Source organism: Branchiostoma floridae, chromosome 5 (genome assembly GCF_000003815.2).
Source record: "Branchiostoma floridae strain S238N-H82 chromosome 5, Bfl_VNyyK, whole genome shotgun sequence".
NCBI lineage: Eukaryota > Metazoa > Chordata > Leptocardii > Amphioxiformes > Branchiostomatidae > Branchiostoma > Branchiostoma floridae.
In genome coordinates, this window is record NC_049983.1 from 2,047,406 (window position 1) to 2,067,902 (window position 20,497).

Consider the following 20,497-nt stretch of genomic DNA (forward strand, 5'->3'; position numbering starts at 1 on the left):
GGGAGAAATAAATGGACTGATCAGGCAGCTCTGTTGCATATAAGCCACACATTGTGTTGTGACCTACGAAATTAGTGAATTGTAGGTGGTGCAACTTGAACTTCAGTTGTGCAACATAGTTTTATCCCCAGGTTGCACACTGGCTCAGAAAAGTATTTTGTACACTGATTCAATTTGAATTTTGGAATTCCAATGTAAATTACATTGGAATTCCAATTGAATCAGCGCCTAGGGGCAGCAATTAAAATCAACATACAACCTGTGTTACAGGATAGACCAGCTCCAAAACATAAACAGTAGCTTGCGTACCAGGCGATGATGATGGTTACGGGTTAACAAACGCGTAAGTAGCTTAGACTAACCGTATTTAAAAGTCGCCATAATTTTGTGACTGTTGGATCAAGGGATCATTACACGTGCACTGAAGATCAGTCAAAATGGCGGCTAGCTGGCCCAAATGATTTCACAACAACAACAAGTTACAAATTCACAGGCAACCTCCTTGGTCAAACACTTCAGCTTAAATTGGTATTTTGAAATTAAAACCAGACGAAGCCCTACTTGGTACGAAATGATCTCACATACAAGGACTAGCAGAATGGAAGTTTCAAATTATGCATGTAACGTTACGACTTAATTTAGTGTAAAATGCTTTAGCTTGCGCAAACTATAGTTTACCACACGGCTGTTTACAAATTTATCCCATAAGGCATTCTCATGCCCAATCTCGCTACACGAAGGTGACCAGATCAACCTTCAGCATTTCCTACGACAAAAAAACATCGAATTACCTCGATGACTGGTTCTTATTTTGGCAAAAGAACGTGCGACATTCAGGCCGAGCTGTAAGCTGCCCTCCCCACGTTGTTGTGATGACCTCTAATGAACTTTGATACGTGACGTCATTTCAGGTAACCAATCACAGCTTATGTAACACGACACGCCCTGATTACACCACCTTGACACCCCCAGATGTTTTGTTCATTTTTCGGAAATTCGGATCCCAAAGTTTCGAGCAGAAATTATTGGGGGCTAATTGGGTATTTGTTGGTCCCAAATTATTTTAGGCGTTCTCTACTTCTCTAGCGTTTGTATAATTTTGAAGTCTCAGCAACACTGCGCGAGATCGCGCGAGAGTTGGATAATCTTGAGTGGCATGTGCTCTCCGACTGGATTTTTCCGGCTCTTGTTTGATTGTTTGTCATGTTTGCTGTCTTCGCAAACAAAGGTTTTGTTACCTTCTCTAGAGGGTTATGTTTTCGGTAGTGTTTGTGAAACATTACGTCTCACGGTGTATATAATATATGTTTGTTTGTTTGTGGACTGAGAGCATCACTCGAGATGGCCTGGATGGATAGTTGATGTCACTGAGGTTTTGCTGAGGTCTTGATTTTGGGCCCCCAGTGACTAGGTTACGGTACTGCAGCTGAACCTCCGGTTTTGATATCTAGAGATCTGGGTAAAGTATAATGGTCATTTTTGAGTGGTAACCATTAGCTCTTTTAACGGAGTCTCAGTAAGTAGTGTATGTTTATTAGGCCCCATAGCCTCTTTTTCCCGTTACAAATATATCTAATGTCGCACGGACTAGTTAATCATTACAGCGTATTCTGACGATCACGTGCACCTCCATATAAAAGAGCATATGAATTTTATATCGTATCTAAAATTACTATCGCTCGTATCTTAGATAAATCACTTGAAAAGATTTTCAGACGGCAGATTATAATTTACTGCAATTAAAAGTAAGCTTGCCTGTAGATACAGCAGCGTAAAAAGTAACCAGGACGAGGTGACGATACCTTATTTACCATCCCCATCTCGACCTTAATTACTGAACAATATATACCTGGACCAGACGCCTTCTTGTAGTAGCAGGTGATATGCAGGTAAGAGACCGGTATTCAATAGCAAATTACCATAGCAAAATCATAAATTGAGGCTGAGCTCAGAGATAAATTTAAGTTCGCGGGATGGCGCTACCGCGAAATTAAAATCACCGCGAAAAGTCCTTTTCACACTACCGCGAAATTAACTCTGTTTACGTTCCTTTGAAAACAACATCAACCAACAGAGCAAAAGCTACGACAGTCCGTGCATAATGCTCCCATGCATTATGTTTCAAAGGAACTATGCAAGAAAAGGGCGTCGGCATTCAAAAGTTGAGAATAAAGGCGAAATGAAACATTCATCATTATATTTCAGCCATACATAGTATGGTGAAATATATTGCATTCGTCATGTTTCTTCTTCTTCTTTCTTTCTCCTGTCAAATCTTCAAAGTGATTCATCTCAGCCGTTCCTTGACCGAATGACCTGAAATTTGGCACAGGGGTAGAATGGGCCAATACCTTGATGCTTTTTCTCAGTTTTTTCATATCTGCCTCTAAAATGATTTTATTGAGATTTTTTGGTCAATTTTAGACCAAAACTGTATATTTTGGCCCCTGTACCCTGGTATTACAACCAAATGAGCTGAAATTTGACAGAGATGTGCCTTGATAATGCCCCCATATAAATTCAATAACACTTTTGGTGTACAGTACAACAAAATGCTTATTTTTGCGATTTTTTGACCAATTTTTGACCAAAAAAGGACACTTTTGGCTCCTGTACCTTGGTATTGCAACCGAATGAGCTGAAATTTGACACAGATGTGCCTTGATAATGCCCCCATATAAATTCAATAACACTTTTGGTGTACAGTGCAACAAAATGCTTATTTTTGCGATTTTTGGTCAATTTTTGACCAAAAAATGACACTTTTGGCTCCTGTACCCTGGTATTACAATTAAATGACCTGAAATTTGGTATAGATAGGCATTAGATACTTGGTAACAAGATTCAAGTAGAATTTTGGACATAAACAACTTTAAAATGATTAATTTTGGCACTTTTCTGAGGGGAAATTTGTTTTCTTTTGGCCTCCTGACGTGACCTTCCGTGACCCCGCACAGAGCCACACCTGTGCGCGTCAGCCGGAGAGTTAATTGAAATGGGGCCTCATGATCCCGTATATAGCAGTGTTCCCGCCAGGGGGATCGAAGCCCGCCTAAGGCTCTCGCATTTTAGACTATTCAGAAGGCTTTATATTGTATCAGTTCTTAGTTCTCAAGGCACTTTACACGACTTTCCTATATAGGCTACAAAAGTCTTCAGCAAATTGAAGTTGGTAGCCTCAAAAACGGAAGAAAAGGGGCATATCCATGATAATCGCAGCAGTCACTTAACTTCTCTTCAGGAGTTTAGCGTAACACTATTTCAGGTCAAACCGTCAAAGGCAACTAAAAACAAACTTTAAAGTTACTGAGTTCAACAGTACTTATAACTTGTTATCCGAAGTTGAAACGCTAGCGATGGTATTTTCGCTGCGCTGTTAGCTCCGTGCGACTGTTGTTGACGGTCTTATAACGGTATATTTTGCACCCCTGTACCCTGGTATGAGTAACATTTGGTATGGATAGGCATAAGATAGTTGGTAAGATGATCCAAGTAAAATTTTTGGCATAAAGTACTGTAAAAGGCTTAATTACAGCACTTTTTTAGGGGAAATTGGTTTTCTTTCGTTCTCCATGCCATGACCTTTCGGACGTTCACCCCACAGAGCCGACATCTGCATCTGCGTCTAGCCGGCAGGAAGAGTTAATTCAATTAATGGTTCTGCCAATCAGTGAAGAGGAAAGCGAAGGCTAATTAATATTCATAAGCGGGACCACACAATACGTTAACTTGAAGACTCAGGCCGTACAGACTTCTCGCCAGGATTTTTTCAAAGCGTCGGACAGGGGTCCGGGGGCCGCCGAATGTCCCCGGCGGGGTCCAGGGGCAGGGCCACTGTGGGGGGGGACCCAGGTGGGCGAAGCCCCCCCGGAAGCTCTTGCATTTTAGACTATTGAGAAGGCTTCTTTTATCAGTTTTTTTTAGGGCCATATCTACGATAATCGTAGCAGTCACTTACTTCTCTTCAGCAGTTTGACTTTAAAATATTTCGGGTCAAAGCTTCAAAGACAACTAAAACCTCATAAACCACAAACTTTACTTAGCTCAGCAGTATACAAAAATATTGTACGGGTTGCCATCCTTAGATGAAGCGCTTATTTATAGCGCTAGTATCTTCGCTGCGCCGTTAGCCGCCGTGCGACTTTTGTTGACGGTCTGATATCCCTACGTCGCCGCCTCGCTGATATTCCCACGGACATGTTTCAAGAAAAATACCCAGCAAAAAAACGCTGTTCTGCGTCAAATTCTATTCTATAAAACATGTGGGACTCAGTGTTACAGTCTGAATATTTTGTAGAAGCACCGCTGTAGGAAAGAAGGTCCAAGCAATGTAAAACATCACGTAGCATGATGTTCGCTGTCAACCGTTGTGGCACACAGCACATGACTGTTTGAAACTCTAAGTCTAATCAACAGCCGTGTTTGATTGATAGCCGGCGGTCCTTTGATGAAGTCGGCGAAAGGTGCGTTAGTTAGAAAATCTGCGTTTAGTTTTGATACGTAATTATAAGTTAGACAGTGGCGAGAATGATTATTTTCTCATCAATATTTCTCTTCAGAATTATTTGAACTTAATTGTACATCTAAACAATTGGCTTACCTGTGCAATGTTTATATGATTAATGATCAGTGTACTGAAATCATGTGTAACGTATGGCTCCTAGTCAATAGATCAGCATTTTCTCTATAGTGACCACCTGTCTATATTGGCCACATTTCCTAGTGCTGTTGTTGTTTGACATAAACTTTGAACATTTAAATTGTAAGTAACTTTAAACTGCCAGAGTTTCAGCCCAATAAAACACTCTCAGCGCCAGGGTATGAACAGACTGACCAGACAGACGAAAATAAATCCTCGAACAAGGTTCAATCGTATCTTCCGGGTCTGGCAGGAAGTTGTTAAACTAAAATAAGAATAGGCTCGATGGCTGATTGCATACAAAGTAAAACAGTTAACAGTTTTACAGCTTGAAGAAAACAAACGCTCCTACAGTACCTGCACCTGCTTGATTATTATTAAATCGTATGCCCTACTTGAATAAAAAAAGTTCACTGCAATAATAAATGTACCCACATTACAAGGAGCTTATACTTTTTTAAATTTACACCTAGTTATCGTACTGAAAATTGTTAATGACATTACATGAAGTCATTCAACAATTTTCAGTCATGATGAAAATTTTCTGAATGGAAGGTGTGATTATTGTCATTTTCTGAAAAATAGAAGCAAGCTCTGTTTTTACCTGGAATCAATTCACAATACCAGTCCACTTTGGGGGATAATGTACTGTTAAGAGTATGTTCCATTTTTGCGCAGGGGTGATTTGGAACAGTCCAATGTTGCGTGGGAAGGGGTATGGCTGAAATATGCTGTATTTGCTCTTAAGCAAATGTCGGCCTTTCTAGTATTCGTAATGTTTCTTCTTTCTTCTTCTTCTTTCTCCTGTCAAATCTTCGAAGTGATTCATCTCCGCCGTTCCGGGACCGAATGACCTGAAATTTGGCACAGGGGTAGAATGGTCCAATACCTTGATTCTTTTTTCTCAGTTTTTTCATATCTGCCTCTAAAATGATTTTATTGAGATTTTTTGGTCAATTTTAGACCAAAACTGTATATTTTGGCCCCTGTACCTTGGTATTACAACCAAATGAGCTGAAATTTGACAGAGATGTGCCTTGATAATACCCCCATATAAATTCAATAACACTTTTGGTGTACAGTACAACAAAATGCTTATTTTTGCGATTTTTGGACCAATTTTTGACCAAAAAAGGACACTTTTGGCCCCTGTACCCTGGTATTACAACCAAATGAGCTGAAATTTGACAGAGATGTGCCTTGATAATGCCCCCATATAAATTCAATAACACTTTTGGTGTACAGTACAACAAAATGCTTATTTTTGCGATTTTTTGACCAATTTTGACCAAAAAAGGACACTTTTGGCTCCTGTACCTTGGTATTGCAACCGAATGAGCTGAAATTTGACACAGATGTGCCTTGATAATCCCTTCATATAAATTCAATAACACTTTTGGTGTACAGTGCAACAAAATGCTTATTTTTGCGATTTTTGGCCAATTTTTGACCAAAAAAGGACACTTTTGGCTCCTGTACCCTGGTATTACAATTAAATGACCTGAAATTTGGTATAGGTAGGCATTAGATACTTGGTAACAAGATTCAAGTAAATTTTTTGACATAAACAACTTTAAAATGATTAATTTTGGCACTTTTCTGAGGGGAAATTTGTTTTCTTTTGGCCTCCTGACGTGACCTTCCGTGACCCCGCACAGAGCCACACCTGTGCGCGTCAGCCGGAGAGTTAATTGAATCAAAGACCTAGCCAATCAGCGAAGAGGAGGCCAAAGGCTAATTAATATTCATAAGCGGGGCCTCATGATCCCGTATATAGCAGTGTTCCCGCCAGGGGGAGCGAAGCCCGCCTAAGGCTCTCGCATTTTAGACTATTCAGAAGGCTTTATATTGTATCAGTTCTTAGGGGCATATCTATGATAATCGCAGCAGTCACTTAACTTCTCTTCAGGAGTTTAGCGTAACACTATTTCAGGTCAAACCGTCAAAGGCAACTAAAAACAAACTTTAACGTTACTGAGTTCAACAGTACTTATAACTTGTACGAAGTTGAAACGCTAGCGATGGTATTTTCGCTGCGCTGTTAGCTCCGTGCGACTGTTGTTGACGGTCTTATAACGGTATATTTTGCACCCCTGTACCCTGGTATGAGTAACATTTGGTATAGATAGGCATAAGATAGTTGGTAAAATGATCCAAGTGAATTTTTTGGCATAAAGCACTGTAAAAGGCTAAATCACAGCACTTTTTTGGGGGGAAACTGGTTTTCTTTCGTTCTCCATGCCATGACCTTTCGGACGTTCACCCCACAGAGCTGACATCTGCACCTGCGTCTAGCTGACAGGAAGAGTTAATTCAATTAATGGTTCAGCCAATCAGCGAAGAGGAAAGCGAAGGCTAATTAATATTCATAAGCGGGACCACACAATACGTTAACTTGAAGACTCAGGCCGTACAGACTTCTCGCCAGGATTTTTTCAAAGCGTCGGACAGGGGTCCGGGGGCCGCCGAATGTCCCTGGCGGGGTCCAGGGGCAGGGCCACTGTGGGGGGGGGGGGGGGGTAACCCCCCCGGAAGCTCTTGCATTTTAGACTATTGAGAAGGCTTCTTTTATCAGTTTTTTAGGGCCATATCTACGATAATCGTAGCAGTCATTTACTTCTCTTCAGCAGTTTGACTTTAAAATATTTCGGGTCAAGCTTCAAAGACAACTAAAACATCATAAACAACAAACTTTACTTAGCTCAACAGTATACAAAAATATTGTACGGGTTGCCATCCTTAGTTGAAGCGCTTATTTATAGCGCTAGTATCTTCGCTGCGCCGTTAGCCGCCGTGCGACTTTTGTTGACGGTCTGATATCCCTACGTCGCCGCCTCGCTGATATTCCCACGGACATGTTTCAAGAAAAATACCCAGCAAAAAACGCTGTTCTGCGTCAAATTCTATTCTATAAAACATGTGGGACTCAGTGTTACAGTCTAAATATTTTGTAGAAGCACCGCTGTAGGAAAGAAGGTCCAAGCAATGTAAAACATCACGTAGCATGAAGTTCGCTGTCAACTGGCACACAGCACATGACTGTTTGAAACTCTAAGTCTAATCAACAGCCGTGTTTGATTGATAGCCGGCGGTCCTTTGATGAAGTCGGCGAAAGGTGCGTTAGTTAGAAAATCTGCGTTTAGTTTTGATACGTAATTATAAGTTAGACAGTGGCGAGAATGATTATTTTCTCATCAATATTTCTCTTCAGAATTATTTGAACTTAATTGTACATCTAAACAATTGGCTTACCTGTGCAATGTTTATATGATTAATGATCAGTGTACTGAAATCATGTGTAACGTACGGCTCCTAGTCAATAGATCAGCATTTTCTCTATAGTGACCACCTGTCTATAGTGGCCACATTTCCTAGTGCTGTTGTTGTTTGACATAAACTTTGAACATTTAAATCGTAAGTAACTTTAAACTGCCAGAGTTTCAGCCCAATAAAACACTCTCAGCGCCAGGGTGAACAGACTGACCAGACAGACGAAAATAAATCCTCGAACAAGGTTCAATCGTATCTTCCGGGTCTGGCAGGGAGGTGTTAAACTAAAATAAGAATAGGCTCGATGGCTGATTGCATACAAAGTAAAACAGTTTAACAGTTTTACAGCTTGAAGAAAACAAACGCCCCTACAGTACCTGCACCTGCTTGATAATTATTAAATCGTATGCCCTACTTGAATAAAAAAAGTTCACTGCAATAATAAATGTACCCACATCACAAGGAGCTTATACTTTTTTAAATTTACACCTAGTTATCGTACTGAAAATTGTTAATAACATTACATGAAGTCATTCAACAATTTTCAGTCATGATGAAAATTTTCTAAATGGAAGGTGTGATTATTGTCATTTTCTGAAAAATAGAAGCAAGCTCTGTTTTTACCTGGAATCAATTCACAATACCAGTCCACTTTGGGGGATAATGTACTGGTAAGAGGATGTTCCATTTTTGCGCAGGGGTGATTTGGAATAGTCCAATGTTGCGTGGGTGGCGTGGGAAGGGGTATGGCTGAAATATGCTGTATTTGCTCTTAAGCAAATGTCGGCCTTTCTAGTCTAAGTTTGAAATCTCAGGGCTTAAGCGCGTGTAAGAAACAAAGTATCAGAAAAGCGACAGACCAATTTCCTCTGCAGCAGGATGTGTCGAAAAAGCAAACACCAAGTTGACATTTCACGTATTTGCAAAACCTGGGACGGAACACGTTCATGTTGATGAAACTGTTAGCTGGCAACTTTGTACTGGCAAGTACTAGTGACCGCGAATCACAACATGTCGGCGTGGGTCTTCATGATTCTCGTATTCTGCTGCGTCATTCAATCAGGTAGATCAACAAGTAAAGGTTTCGTGCATAGTACTTTAGGCTTTAGGACACATTTCCAAACCCGGGGCCAGGCGCCGGGATGTTTTAAGAAACTAAGAATTAAAATGTATACCTAGAAATGTACACATACTATGCCCATGCATCTTATTGTGACATTTTGTATATTTTGATGTCTTTTACATCATTCTCTTGGCTCCCGAAAGCTACCCGACCGGGCCCCGGTTTAGAAATGTGACCTACGCTTACGATAGCGCTAGAAATGTCGTCCGATTCGAACGCAGCTTTATTAAACCAAACAAACAAAAGGTTCGACCAAGACCAAATGTTAACGTTCAAACTCATGGATAAAACTCTACCACAGAGTACTAATATTTCAGGTTTGTAAAGCTAAGGGCACAACCCGCCGTACGTGTAAATACTACGGTGCTGTCTACGTATCAAAACGTGGGTAATCTTTTGGAATCCGTAAGTGGTAAGTACCGCCTCCTTACGAACTCGTAGGGAATCCGACTGGTGGAGAGGGGGCCTAACTAGCCAACGACACGACTGTAATGTTTAACAAGGTTTATGAAAAAAAATTAACGGGCAATTCGAAGGGTATTTTGCTCCTATTACGAGTTTTAGATGTTAATCTTATTCCATCCCTTGAGGAAAATCTTATTTCTATATAGACGGACATTAATTGGCATCGATATCATAGTAAATAATAAGTCTTTCCGCACGAGGAAGTAGGCTCAGGGTGTGAGAATCACAGGGTGGAATGATATAGCAGAACATGATGTCTAACGTAGACTTTGTTATGCTCTGAAACGATGATGGAAAACCATGATTATCAACTAGATTGTTCTGACTTTCTGGTGGAGCAGAATTTTCAAGACTAAATTCAGTGTATTCTAACACTGTATCTTATGATCAGACCTGACTGTGATGTATAGCTAGGAAGCTAAATCCTCTATAGGATTTATGAAGGGTCCCATTATTGCGTTCCTTTTCAAAACAACGACAAACAACAGATCAAATCATGACAATCCGTTCATAATCCGTCCATGGGCTATGATAGTTTTTTTTTTAAACACACCATGGAGCAAGGGGGTGGCATTGAAAAGTTGAGAACAAAGGCATAATGAAACGTTTCAAAATAATGCTTCTTCATCCAATAACAGAAGAAAAACCTTCAGGAACAACCAGTAGTGAGCATGCGGCGAAAGATTTTTGTACTCAGTGCAGTTTCAAGCGTGTAATCTAATCTTTAAAACCTGGCTGAAGCGTGTAAACAAACAAAGTGTCAGAGGAGCAACAGACCGATTTCCTCTGCAACAGGGTGTGTAAAAAAACGCGAGGTTGTCATTTCAGGTTTTTAAAGTACCTGGGACGGGCAGTTTCTTGAGCACGTCCATGTTGATGAAACTAGCTATTTATTTACTGGCATGTACTGGTGAACGCGAATCAGAACATGTCGGCGTGGGTCTTCATGATAGTCATATTTGGCTGCGTCATTCCATATATACAAACTGTACTAGATGGCACTACAAAGTGTAGATAGATTCGTTCAAAGCGCAAAACGCCGTTATGTAATTTGCTTTCCTCCTCGTTAAACAAGGAATAGACAAACAAACGAGGTCCTCAAACGACTTGTGAACGAATTAACTATCATCAAGTGTCTAAGCTATATATATATAAGACGGCATTTTTTCATAAAGATACAGCTAAAGTTTGTATGCACGACTATTCCAAGAATGTAGTCGTTTTCGATCGTACGGCAATCGCACGACGTATGTGACCGTGCCATAACTTGATGTATTGTCGTGACATAATTTGCCGTAGCCAAAGTCTGCCTATTACACAGTAATCCTCGCTTTATTCTCTTCGGCAACCTTTCAAGGAATGTAGGACATATTTTCGACATTTACTCTCTTTCTGATGGCGAAATCACACATCTAGTACTCTGTAGTTCTTCTCCTTGTGATTATCCCACAGATTGTATGATTATGTGCTCAACCTAGAATTACATTGTACAAATGGTCCGTTTCTCCAAGGAGCTTTTATCAGTTCTCACCATTACAATTAACCAAATTCTTCAACCATTGCTTCAAATTATGCGTTCTCCGTGTCCTACCTAAATCACTGAGGGAGGGAAATTAGGACTTGCACTTCAACCCCTCAGTACCCAAGTATTGTTGTTAATGACTTTTGTTTATATTTATTTTTCGGCCTTTCTCTCATCAATAGTAAACAACGTTTACCCTAACCCGGGAGCCTCAGCTCCCCCCCCCCCCCCCCTACTTTTGCCCCTCGCGGGGTCATTTGGGGGTATATATGCAGATGCAGACGTTGGGGAGTGCAGTACGTTATATATATATTGTAGCACTACATTACCTGGTTTACTGTAGTTTGACCATCCAAAGTGTTTTATATATCAAAGGAAACCATCGACAACGCTGTATAAACTCTCCCATCCTCTGCAAGTTGTTACTTACTGAACCAGCATGTTCCGGTCAATTTTGTGGTCGGGGGATTTAGACATGATATTATATACTGCAACTGTCCAATATTCAATTTTACTCTATACCTAAACCTCGTTCTTAATCTTGCTTTTTTAGGTTCCAGTTCAATGGATGAACTATGCGAAGCGACAGTGCAGGGGAAAAAATTAACCTACGTGTTTGTCGACAGCCCCATCTGCCAGGATCAAGGCACTTTACAGCCTAAGCCCGATCTCCAGACTACAGCCATGGATAAAAACGGTTGGTTCCTTTCATTTTCTGTTGCAGCTTTGTATACAGATAAGGTAGTAGAGTTCACTTCACATCATCGTGTTGGTGTTTTACCTCCATGAAGATGGAGGTATTGTTGCTATATTGTTTTCAGTCTGGAGCTTATGTGGGGGGTATCTCAAGAACCGTTGGAAGGTTTGTAATGGTTTTCGGTGGGTGGGTAGGGGTGGTGATGGTGGTGCTGATGTGGATTTTGCGCCACCTGCTGGTTGACCTTGGTACTGCAGCAACACGTTTTGTGTTATATTTTTGCACCTGGACTTGCTGTGGTGTTAATTTTTATGTGGTGGATAGGTGTATGTCAGATGTTCATTTGTTTTGAATTTCAGCCTTAGAGCTATTTGATGTGGATGGGCAGGAGTGTTTGTTTTGTGGATGTTTGTGTGTGCGGCGAATATCTTAGGAAGCTGTGGACGGGTGGCAATGAGATTTGTAACATGGTTAGGTGTTGTGAAGGGCTTTATGCACTTTTTTCCCTTCTGGTGGATGGCGAATTGGCAATGGTAAGACAGAAGGTGTTTCATTTTTATGTTGTAAGTAAAGCTATGTGAAGTAGCTTATGATGTATTGGGATACTTTTTTTGTGTGAGATAGTTATTATGCTCTGGAAGAACTTACAATTAATTTGGCCTCTTAGTGGTTAGTTTTGGAATTGCAGGGGCATTGTTGATGAAATGCTCCGAGGAGGATAACTCAATAACACCACACAATTGGTGTAAGTGTGGTGGTGGGGTGGTTAGACAAGTTCATGTTTTTTCCAGCATTTCATATAGTCGTATGGGGAAGTGGAGGCAGGAATTGTTTCATTATGTGAAGAAGTAGAAATTGAAGCGATACAAAGTTATCTATAAGTGAGAGCCTCGTCTATGATCTGGCATAAAACGCTTAAATTGCATGTATGCCAACACGGTTAGTATTTAGATGGATTTTTTTAAAGTGGGCCAATACCCACAGGCGTTTTTTTTTCGTATTTACCCGTAAAATGATCTTATTGAGTTTTTTTTCGTAATTTTTAGACCAAAACTGTATACGTTGGACCCCTGTACCCTGGTATTACAACTGAATGAATGAATTTGGCGCAGATGTACATTGATCATATGCCCACATAGATTCAATAATAGTACAACAAAATGCCTAATTTTGCGATGTTTTTACCATTTTTTTTTACATATAAAGGACATTTTTGCTCCTGTACCCTGGTTTTACAACCAATTGAGCTGAAATTTGGCATAGGAGTGTCCTCCACTTATGCGCACATGGATTTGATAACAGTTTTGGCATACACATGTCTGGAGATGAATAAATAAATAAATAAATAAATAAAAAACAGTACAACAAAATGCTTGATTGTGCTATTTTTTGTAATTTTTTGACAGAAAAGTACACTTTTGGCTCCTGTACACTGGTTTTACAACCAAATAACAAAAACTTTTGTACAGGGGTGCCCTAGAAAGTGAGTGAGTGAGATATCTATTCAAATGACCCATGTGTGATTTTTGGCATGAACCGCTTCAAAATGATTTTTTGGAGATTTTTTAAAATCTCCAAGCAGATCCTAAACTGGCCAAGGAGTTTAGTCAGCTAAGAGGTGTGCATTTGCCGGTTGCGAAACACACTCCTAAGCCGGCTTCACTCCTCTACCAGCTTTTGATATTATCTTATGCTACCGTAGGATCTGCTTGGAAACACATTCCTAAGCCGGCTTCACTCCTCTACCAGCTTTTGATACTATCTTATGCTACCGTAGGATCTGCTTGGAAACACATTCCTAAGCCGGCTTCACTCCTCTACCAGCTTTTGATACTATCTTATGCCACCGTAGGATCTGCTTGGAGATTAGGATTTTTTAGTCATTTTCCAATGGCCAAAGGGTTCAATGACCTCAAGGTCGTTGACCCCATATGCATTTGGAGGTGTGCAGATGTATGTATGTTTATATATTATATAACAATGAAAAAGGTAACCAATCGCTTAGCCTGAATCAATATCCTGAGGTGGATTTGGCAGCCAATCAGCGTGTTATCTCGAAGAGTCCATTTTTACACGGAGGATTCATTTTTTTAATTCATCTTTGGACTGGAGATTATGTAAAGCATTTTAGTGGGTGTATTTTTGGACTGGTCTATTTTGCAATTTTACATGTGGTGTGCTGGAAGAGTCCATTCATTCACGAAGGGAGGGCATTTTTTAGAATCCATTTTTGGACTTTGGACTATATGTAAAAGTCCTATTTTAGCGGATGTATTTTTGGACTGCTCCACTTAACATATGGGTATCACAGGAAGAGTCCATTTTTGCACACGGAGGGGGAATTTTTTCAAATTCAATTTTGAACGGGTGATGATTTAAAATTCAATTTTGAGCAGAAGTAATTTTAGACGGGTCTATTTTACATTTTCGTGCACGGGGGACCTTTTTTGCTTAATTCAATGTTGGACTCGGTTTCCTATTCAAAAGGCCATGTTTTCAGTAAGGGTATTTCTGGACAGGTCTATTGTGCAAATTCACATGAGGTCCACTCAAGTCATAATTGCACGGGGGGATTTTGTAAGATTCATTTTTGGGTTAAACCGTCTTTAGTTAAAGTAATGTTTCACATGGGTGATTTCAAATGGAACAGTCTATTGTTGCATGAGGAGGGAGATGGCTGAAATATGCTGTATTTGCTCTCAAGCCAATGTAAGCCTTTCTAGTTTGTGGCGCCTAGTTCCAGTGCGCTGTGAATCTGTGACGCCTAGTTCCAGTGCACTGTAAAGTATTTTACTAACCTTAGAAATTATTCCGCTGTATAGAAAGCAGCTACAAGCACTGGCAGCCAAATATTTTTGAACCTACTCAAATACCAGATTTCTCTTATCAGAACCAGATGTCTGTCCGAAGCTCTATGGAAATGGAGCGTCCTACCGAGGGGAAGTCTCTGTGACCCCAACAGGTAGGACGTGCCAGCGCTGGGACAGCCAGACACCTCATGGACACAAAGTGACACCTGCCAATCACCCATCATCCGGACTGGAGCACAACTACTGCCGGAATCCTGACGGCTCACCCGGAGTTTGGTGCTACACCACGGATCCCGACACGACATGGGAGTATTGTGACGTAACAATATGTGGTAAGGTATTCTTTCATCTGTATTAGATACCACATCCTGCTCCTCAGCATTAAAATGTTTTTATACAAATCAATCAAAAGCCTCCGTAACACGTCTTCACCGCCTTTGATAGTATAAATTTAAATTAAGCGATGGTGACTATCAGCAAGCTAACTCGAGAATACCTGGATAAATTCTTGAAATAGTTGATCTGTAATTTCCAACACAAAAATTAGAATCAGCTGCATAAATTGTCTTGATATTTGATAATAAGTTAAGTCTTAATCAGACCTTGTAATTATTCGATCATGGGCCCTCAACAGGCGTGCTACAGTAGTGCAATGTTTACGACTTAACGTTTATTTGAGGTACTTTTTTGATACACAATTTTGGGACAATATTGATGAAAAAGATATTACATTGTTCCGCCAGGCAGCCGACATTGAGTTAGTTCTTTATATCTGTAAGCTCAAAATGAACATAGATTTCAATGGAATAAAGATGTAAATAGAACCATGAACCTGGGAAGTTTCCATTTTCAGGCGTCCGATCGCGACTTGTGGGAGGCAATTCGTCCAACGAGGGCAGGGTTGAAGTGTACTATGACGGACAGTGGGGGACCGTCTGTGACGACGATTTTGACATCAACGACGCCCGCGTGGTCTGCCGTCAGCAAGGATACGTAATTGCTGCCGAGGCCCGATCTGAAGCAGCCTTCGGGGCAGGGTCAGGTCAGATCTGGCTGGAAAACTTGGCCTGCGGGGGTTCCGAGACAAGCATCGAATACTGCAGGCACAACGGATGGGGCATACATAACTGTCAGCACAGTGAGGACGCTGGCGTGGTCTGCTCGGACGGTGAGTCAAGAGTCTTTATTAACTTGATGTGTAAATAACAAACAAATTCAGACGCGGGGACGGGGAGGGGGGGGTGGGGGCTAAAAGTGCCTGCGCCAAATTCGACGTCGTATAACTCCTAAACGGCTTTTCTTAGGACAACAAAACTTGACTTTCCATAGAATATTCTAGGCAACAATCTACAATAAAAAGAAAAATGGCAACGGGTATCTGAAAGGCATATTTGACAAAATTCACTAATTTGGGTTTTATATATTTTGAGATTTGCTTGCTAAACTACACTTGTTTCCATATATCTTTTATATCTAACATAATCTTATTATCACATGACATTTATAATTAGGAGGTGTTGCAACGGGCGCGCAGCTAGCTGCATTTGTTGGCGATGTTTTGGTGAAGTCTTACACGGAACATCTGCTTGTATCTTTGCGTTATAACGTTATAGCTTTGAATATATTTGCTGTATTTCATTATGAATGATGTTTTTTCATTAGACCATATTGATACGATTCAATGTATGGTGACATCACGCGTCAATTATTGTCCTTTTCGAAAAAAAAAAGCTTTCGATCATACTCGAAGAAGATGTAGAACAAGATGTAGAACAAGAACGACGAATCCACTGTTCACCTAATTTACTTTTCTTAATGTTTAGTCAATTCTTCAACCTTCTCTACCACTTATATGTCATAATGTATGCAATATTGTCTTGCCAAACTTCATTTTCTTCCTACGCCCGTATAAGTCTTGAGGTTCCTAGAGGGTATCATTCATAAAATCAACATAAACAAAGTTTAAGTCCGTTGTTCATCTCAAAGAAACGAAGATTTTGAAGTCTCCTTGTGTTTTTCCCGGTGGTGTCTGTCAGCACGCCAACTCGAGAATACCTGATTGGATTGTCCTGCTATTTGTTATGTGGGTAGGCCAAATCAGATATTGTAAATATACGATCTTGAGCCCCACTCAGGTAACTTAAGGCATGTGACACGCGTGTAGCTATGTTAAAACGCTTAAATCCTCATAACTTTTTTGTCGCGTAGTCGTATCAAGATGAAACTTCACACAATGCTTGAACAGTTTGAAATGTACTAGACACTGGTGGAGTTTTATGTAAGTCGATGGAATTTGGGGTTAGAAATACCAATTTTGGTTTAAAAAAACATCGTTCACTTTACATGTCCAAGCCTTGGCGAGGACAGCACATTTAGCCTATATATTCATCAAGATAAGAGCTTACCTCCTTTAGATTAATTTTGTCCGCGGCTATTTTGCTTAAAGTGAAGGAATCTTAACTTTTTAGGCCAAAAAGAGCAAAAAGATTGTTTTCTTCCTAATTTTCGTTCAAAATGACCTCCAGTGAAAATACTTTTAAACAAAAACAAAATAGCCGCGGACAGTTTTAACAAACAAGTGCTGATACTTCGAAATACACTAAATTTGTCACCAATGCTGCTGTTTTGACCGAGGCTAAAGTCCATAAAGTTGACAATGCAAGATGGCTCGCGAAACTTTGGGCCGTTGTCAATGAAAGCCGTCGTTTTCAAACCATTTTACATCGAACACAGTTCGGGCGGTACCATTATGCGGGTTCCGGGGGGCTTGTATTCTTAATCGCATCGAATTATTTCAATATTTGATAAAATCTTCATCAATAACTTATACGGATAGCACTCAGACGTCTTTCTAAAAGTAGTTAGAGTGCACAAAGTGAGTTCCTGTTTTCGCAATGTAACATTACATTATGGCATTGGACCGTTCTGAAAACTTGGCCGTCCTGGAGGTCACCTGCGGTCACGGAGTGGTTCGAAATTCATGTTCGGTGCCATCACCCTGGTTACCTTGCGGGGACACGCCCTTTTTTACTCCCCAGGGAGCTCAATCGAATCACAGGCCTTAAGTTACCCGAGCAAGAGGCTGGTAGTGAAATATGGACGTATTTGCATTTATCGATTGTGCCAGAACAGACATTAGGCAAGAGACATTACATGGATCCACAAGGCAGCCGAAAACGACTAAGTTCTTGATGGCGGTGAGCTAAAAAAAAATTGATTCAAAACCAGATATGAAGAAAAATTAAATGTTGTGAAGTTTCTATTTAATGTCGTCTTTTTCAGGCATCCGACTCGTGGGTGGAAGTTCGTCCAGGGAGGGCAGGGTGGAAGTGTATCATAGTGGACGGTGGGGGACCGTCTGTGACGACAATTTTGACATGAACGATGCACACGTGGTCTGCCGTCAGCTGGGATACCGAGCTGTCGAGGCCCGATTGGGAGCAGCCTTCGGGCGGGGGTCAGGTCAGATCTGGCTGGACGACATGAGTTGCGGGGGTTTCGAGACAAACATCGAACAATGCAGCCACAACGGATGGGGCTTACGTAACTGTGGGCACATTGAGGACGCTGGAGTGGTCTGCGCGGACGGTGAGTCAAGAGTTGTTTTTTATTTTTATTTATTTTTTATTCATAAGAAAGTCACGTTACAATTGTTGTGACAAGCCCATTACACATATGATTTGAATTGTCTATTGTCTATCTTAAGCAAAGCATAAGAAGATTCGCTTTCCATCACATACAAAAGTCCTTCTTTTTCGCAGAAAGGACATGTATCTGAATCCGAAACTTTTATCTTTTTAAGTAACATTTGTAGGTAGTATTCTATGAATTATCTTCTACTGGAAATACATTACATTCTTCGTACAGGTAAATGGTAATAGATACACATTCTTCAATTTATCTTGATATTCTAAGCATATCGGAGTACTCCGTCTTGGCCGGATGGAGGTTCAATCATTTTCTGGCAAAATAAGCGAAATTCCGTAAATGCAGAAACTTTCGCGGTGGTTTAATGTTCGCGGTTTTCGTCTTGTCCGCTTCACTGCTAACTTAAAACCATCGCGAACATTTTCCAATGGCAATAAGAGACTACAGGGCATGGTGTTACCGCGAAATTAAAACCACCGCGAAAAGTCCTTTTTCCCGCTACCGCGAAATTCAATCCCCACGAACTTAAATGCATTTATAGTATGTCTACATCATTTTCTGAAAATTTGGTGGCCATATGATAAGTCGTTAAAAGAGTTACAGGAGTTAGAAGGGGTGGGGTTCAAAGTACCCCCCCCCCCCCCTTTCCGGTCTCAGGTTGACCAAGAAAGCCCGGTCTGAATAGGGTTAAACAAGCCCTGATACCAGTAAGATGTTGTCGTTTACGGTATCTCAACAATGGTGTACTGCGGTTTCATTGTACCAAATACGTCTATTGCAGCTATTCTTCCTGTGGTCCTTAATTTTTGACACACATAACACATCACGACATAACACAGGATAAAAAGATATACAGATGATTCACAAATGATAAAAAGTCTATAGTAAATCCATGAACAATGTGGTAAAATCTTTGTCCTTTCAGTTTCAAACTATTCCAGGTGTTAGACATGCTGTACTGAAATTGTTTAGTTTGAAATTGTTAAGTTTTCAGCATTTTGTTTGGTTTCAGCAATCCGATGGCTTCTGACTTTGACTGATAACAGTGATTTTGCATTACGATTAATATATACGGACTCTATACTAAAAGTGCCCGCGGCAACTTTGACGTCATATAGCTCCCAAGCGGCTTGCGCAAGAACAACCAAACTGGGTGAATTTTCCTAGAATACTGTTGAAAAAAAAAATTATCTTAAGACATTTAAGTTTGATAATCCAAGATGGTGGATAGCTAAACTACAGCTGGCTTCATTTTATGACGTCATTTTGACGTCGTTCCGTCAGCTTTTGGCAACAGAAACACTTAAATATTGATAAGAAACCTTTATTGGTAACTTTTTGTGAGAATTATTTAGGTATTGTGGGAAATCCCCGTTTTAGCCCCAAAAATCAATTAATGACGTCATATTACGTCATAATGATATGAAAATTTGAAGATTCATAAAACTTGACAAGCATATAACCCCCTGCAAATTTGGTGATCGTACGATAAGCCGTTTTGAAAATACGAAGGGGGGGGGGGGTGTCGAATGAGCCACACAATTGTCCTCGTCTGTCCAAAACAAATAGAAAAAAAAAATCTTCAGGTCGCCCGACAGGTTATAACCAATGGACCCTTCAAGGCAAACGCCATATCGAACCAATAGAATCCCCTATTCTATTTCAAATACTCGGTCAAAAACAGCCCTACTGAGACAGGAATGACCAAAGAAAAATGCTTTGACTTTTTTGTCGAAGACTACACCAGCTGAGTAACATAGCATTACTTTGTTATATGCATACGCTACATAGGCTTACTTTGTTCCTTTGTTCCTTGTATGTACATGTAAAGCAGTATGCGAAGAAGAAACAGTGGACTTTGTAGTAGGATTTTATATTTGGCATGATGTACAAGCTCTCGGATCCCTCTCTGTGAGTGACCGAGCTACTTTCTTCTTAATTTGTTTTTTTTTCCTAATGAGCATGTATGCACATGCCATGCAACAAAAGCGGAAGAAAACCTGTCACTAATATACGTACCCAGTTTTACACCTGCATCGACCGTATGTCAGAAACCGGGCACTCTTACAGGTAATATTATGGAGCGCTTCCCGCTTTGACTGAAATTATATCACTCTTCAATACCGCTATATACCCCCCTCCTCAAACGACTCTACCCAGTGGATGTAGCCATTCACAAAGAATGCATAGCATTTCGCCCGTTCTGAGAGGATTTCAGTGCCCTTAAAGCTAAATCAAAGTCAGTCTGTATCATCAGCTTAATAGCGGCGGTGGCCATGTGTCTCCAACTCGCGCCGTTTTTGATCGAGGTTTTGAAATAGAA

The 20,497-nt window shown here is 40.5% G+C and overlaps 2 protein-coding genes across 8 annotated transcripts in view; one reads left to right on the top strand and one right to left on the bottom strand.

Moving 5' to 3' along the window:
- Window positions 1-951, bottom strand: part of LOC118415155 (alpha-aminoadipic semialdehyde synthase, mitochondrial-like) — a 24,947-nt gene extending 23,996 nt beyond the window's left edge. For 6 of the 7 annotated variants that reach the window (XM_035819528.1, XM_035819532.1, XM_035819527.1 and 3 more), the window contains exon 1: window positions 792-950. The gene's annotated coding sequence lies outside the window, so the exon portion shown is untranslated. Of the gene's footprint in view, window positions 1-791 lie in introns of all 7 variants that reach the window. The other variant, XM_035819526.1, reaches the window with a different exon arrangement.
- Window positions 1-20,497, top strand: part of LOC118415498 (deleted in malignant brain tumors 1 protein-like) — a 79,326-nt gene that overhangs the window by 56,390 nt on the left and 2,439 nt on the right. The window contains exons 6-7 of the mRNA XM_035820158.1: window positions 15,380-15,694; window positions 17,809-18,114. Coding sequence (XP_035676051.1) covers window positions 15,380-15,694; window positions 17,809-18,114 — 621 coding nt within the window. The remainder of the gene's footprint in view (window positions 1-15,379; window positions 15,695-17,808; window positions 18,115-20,497) is intronic.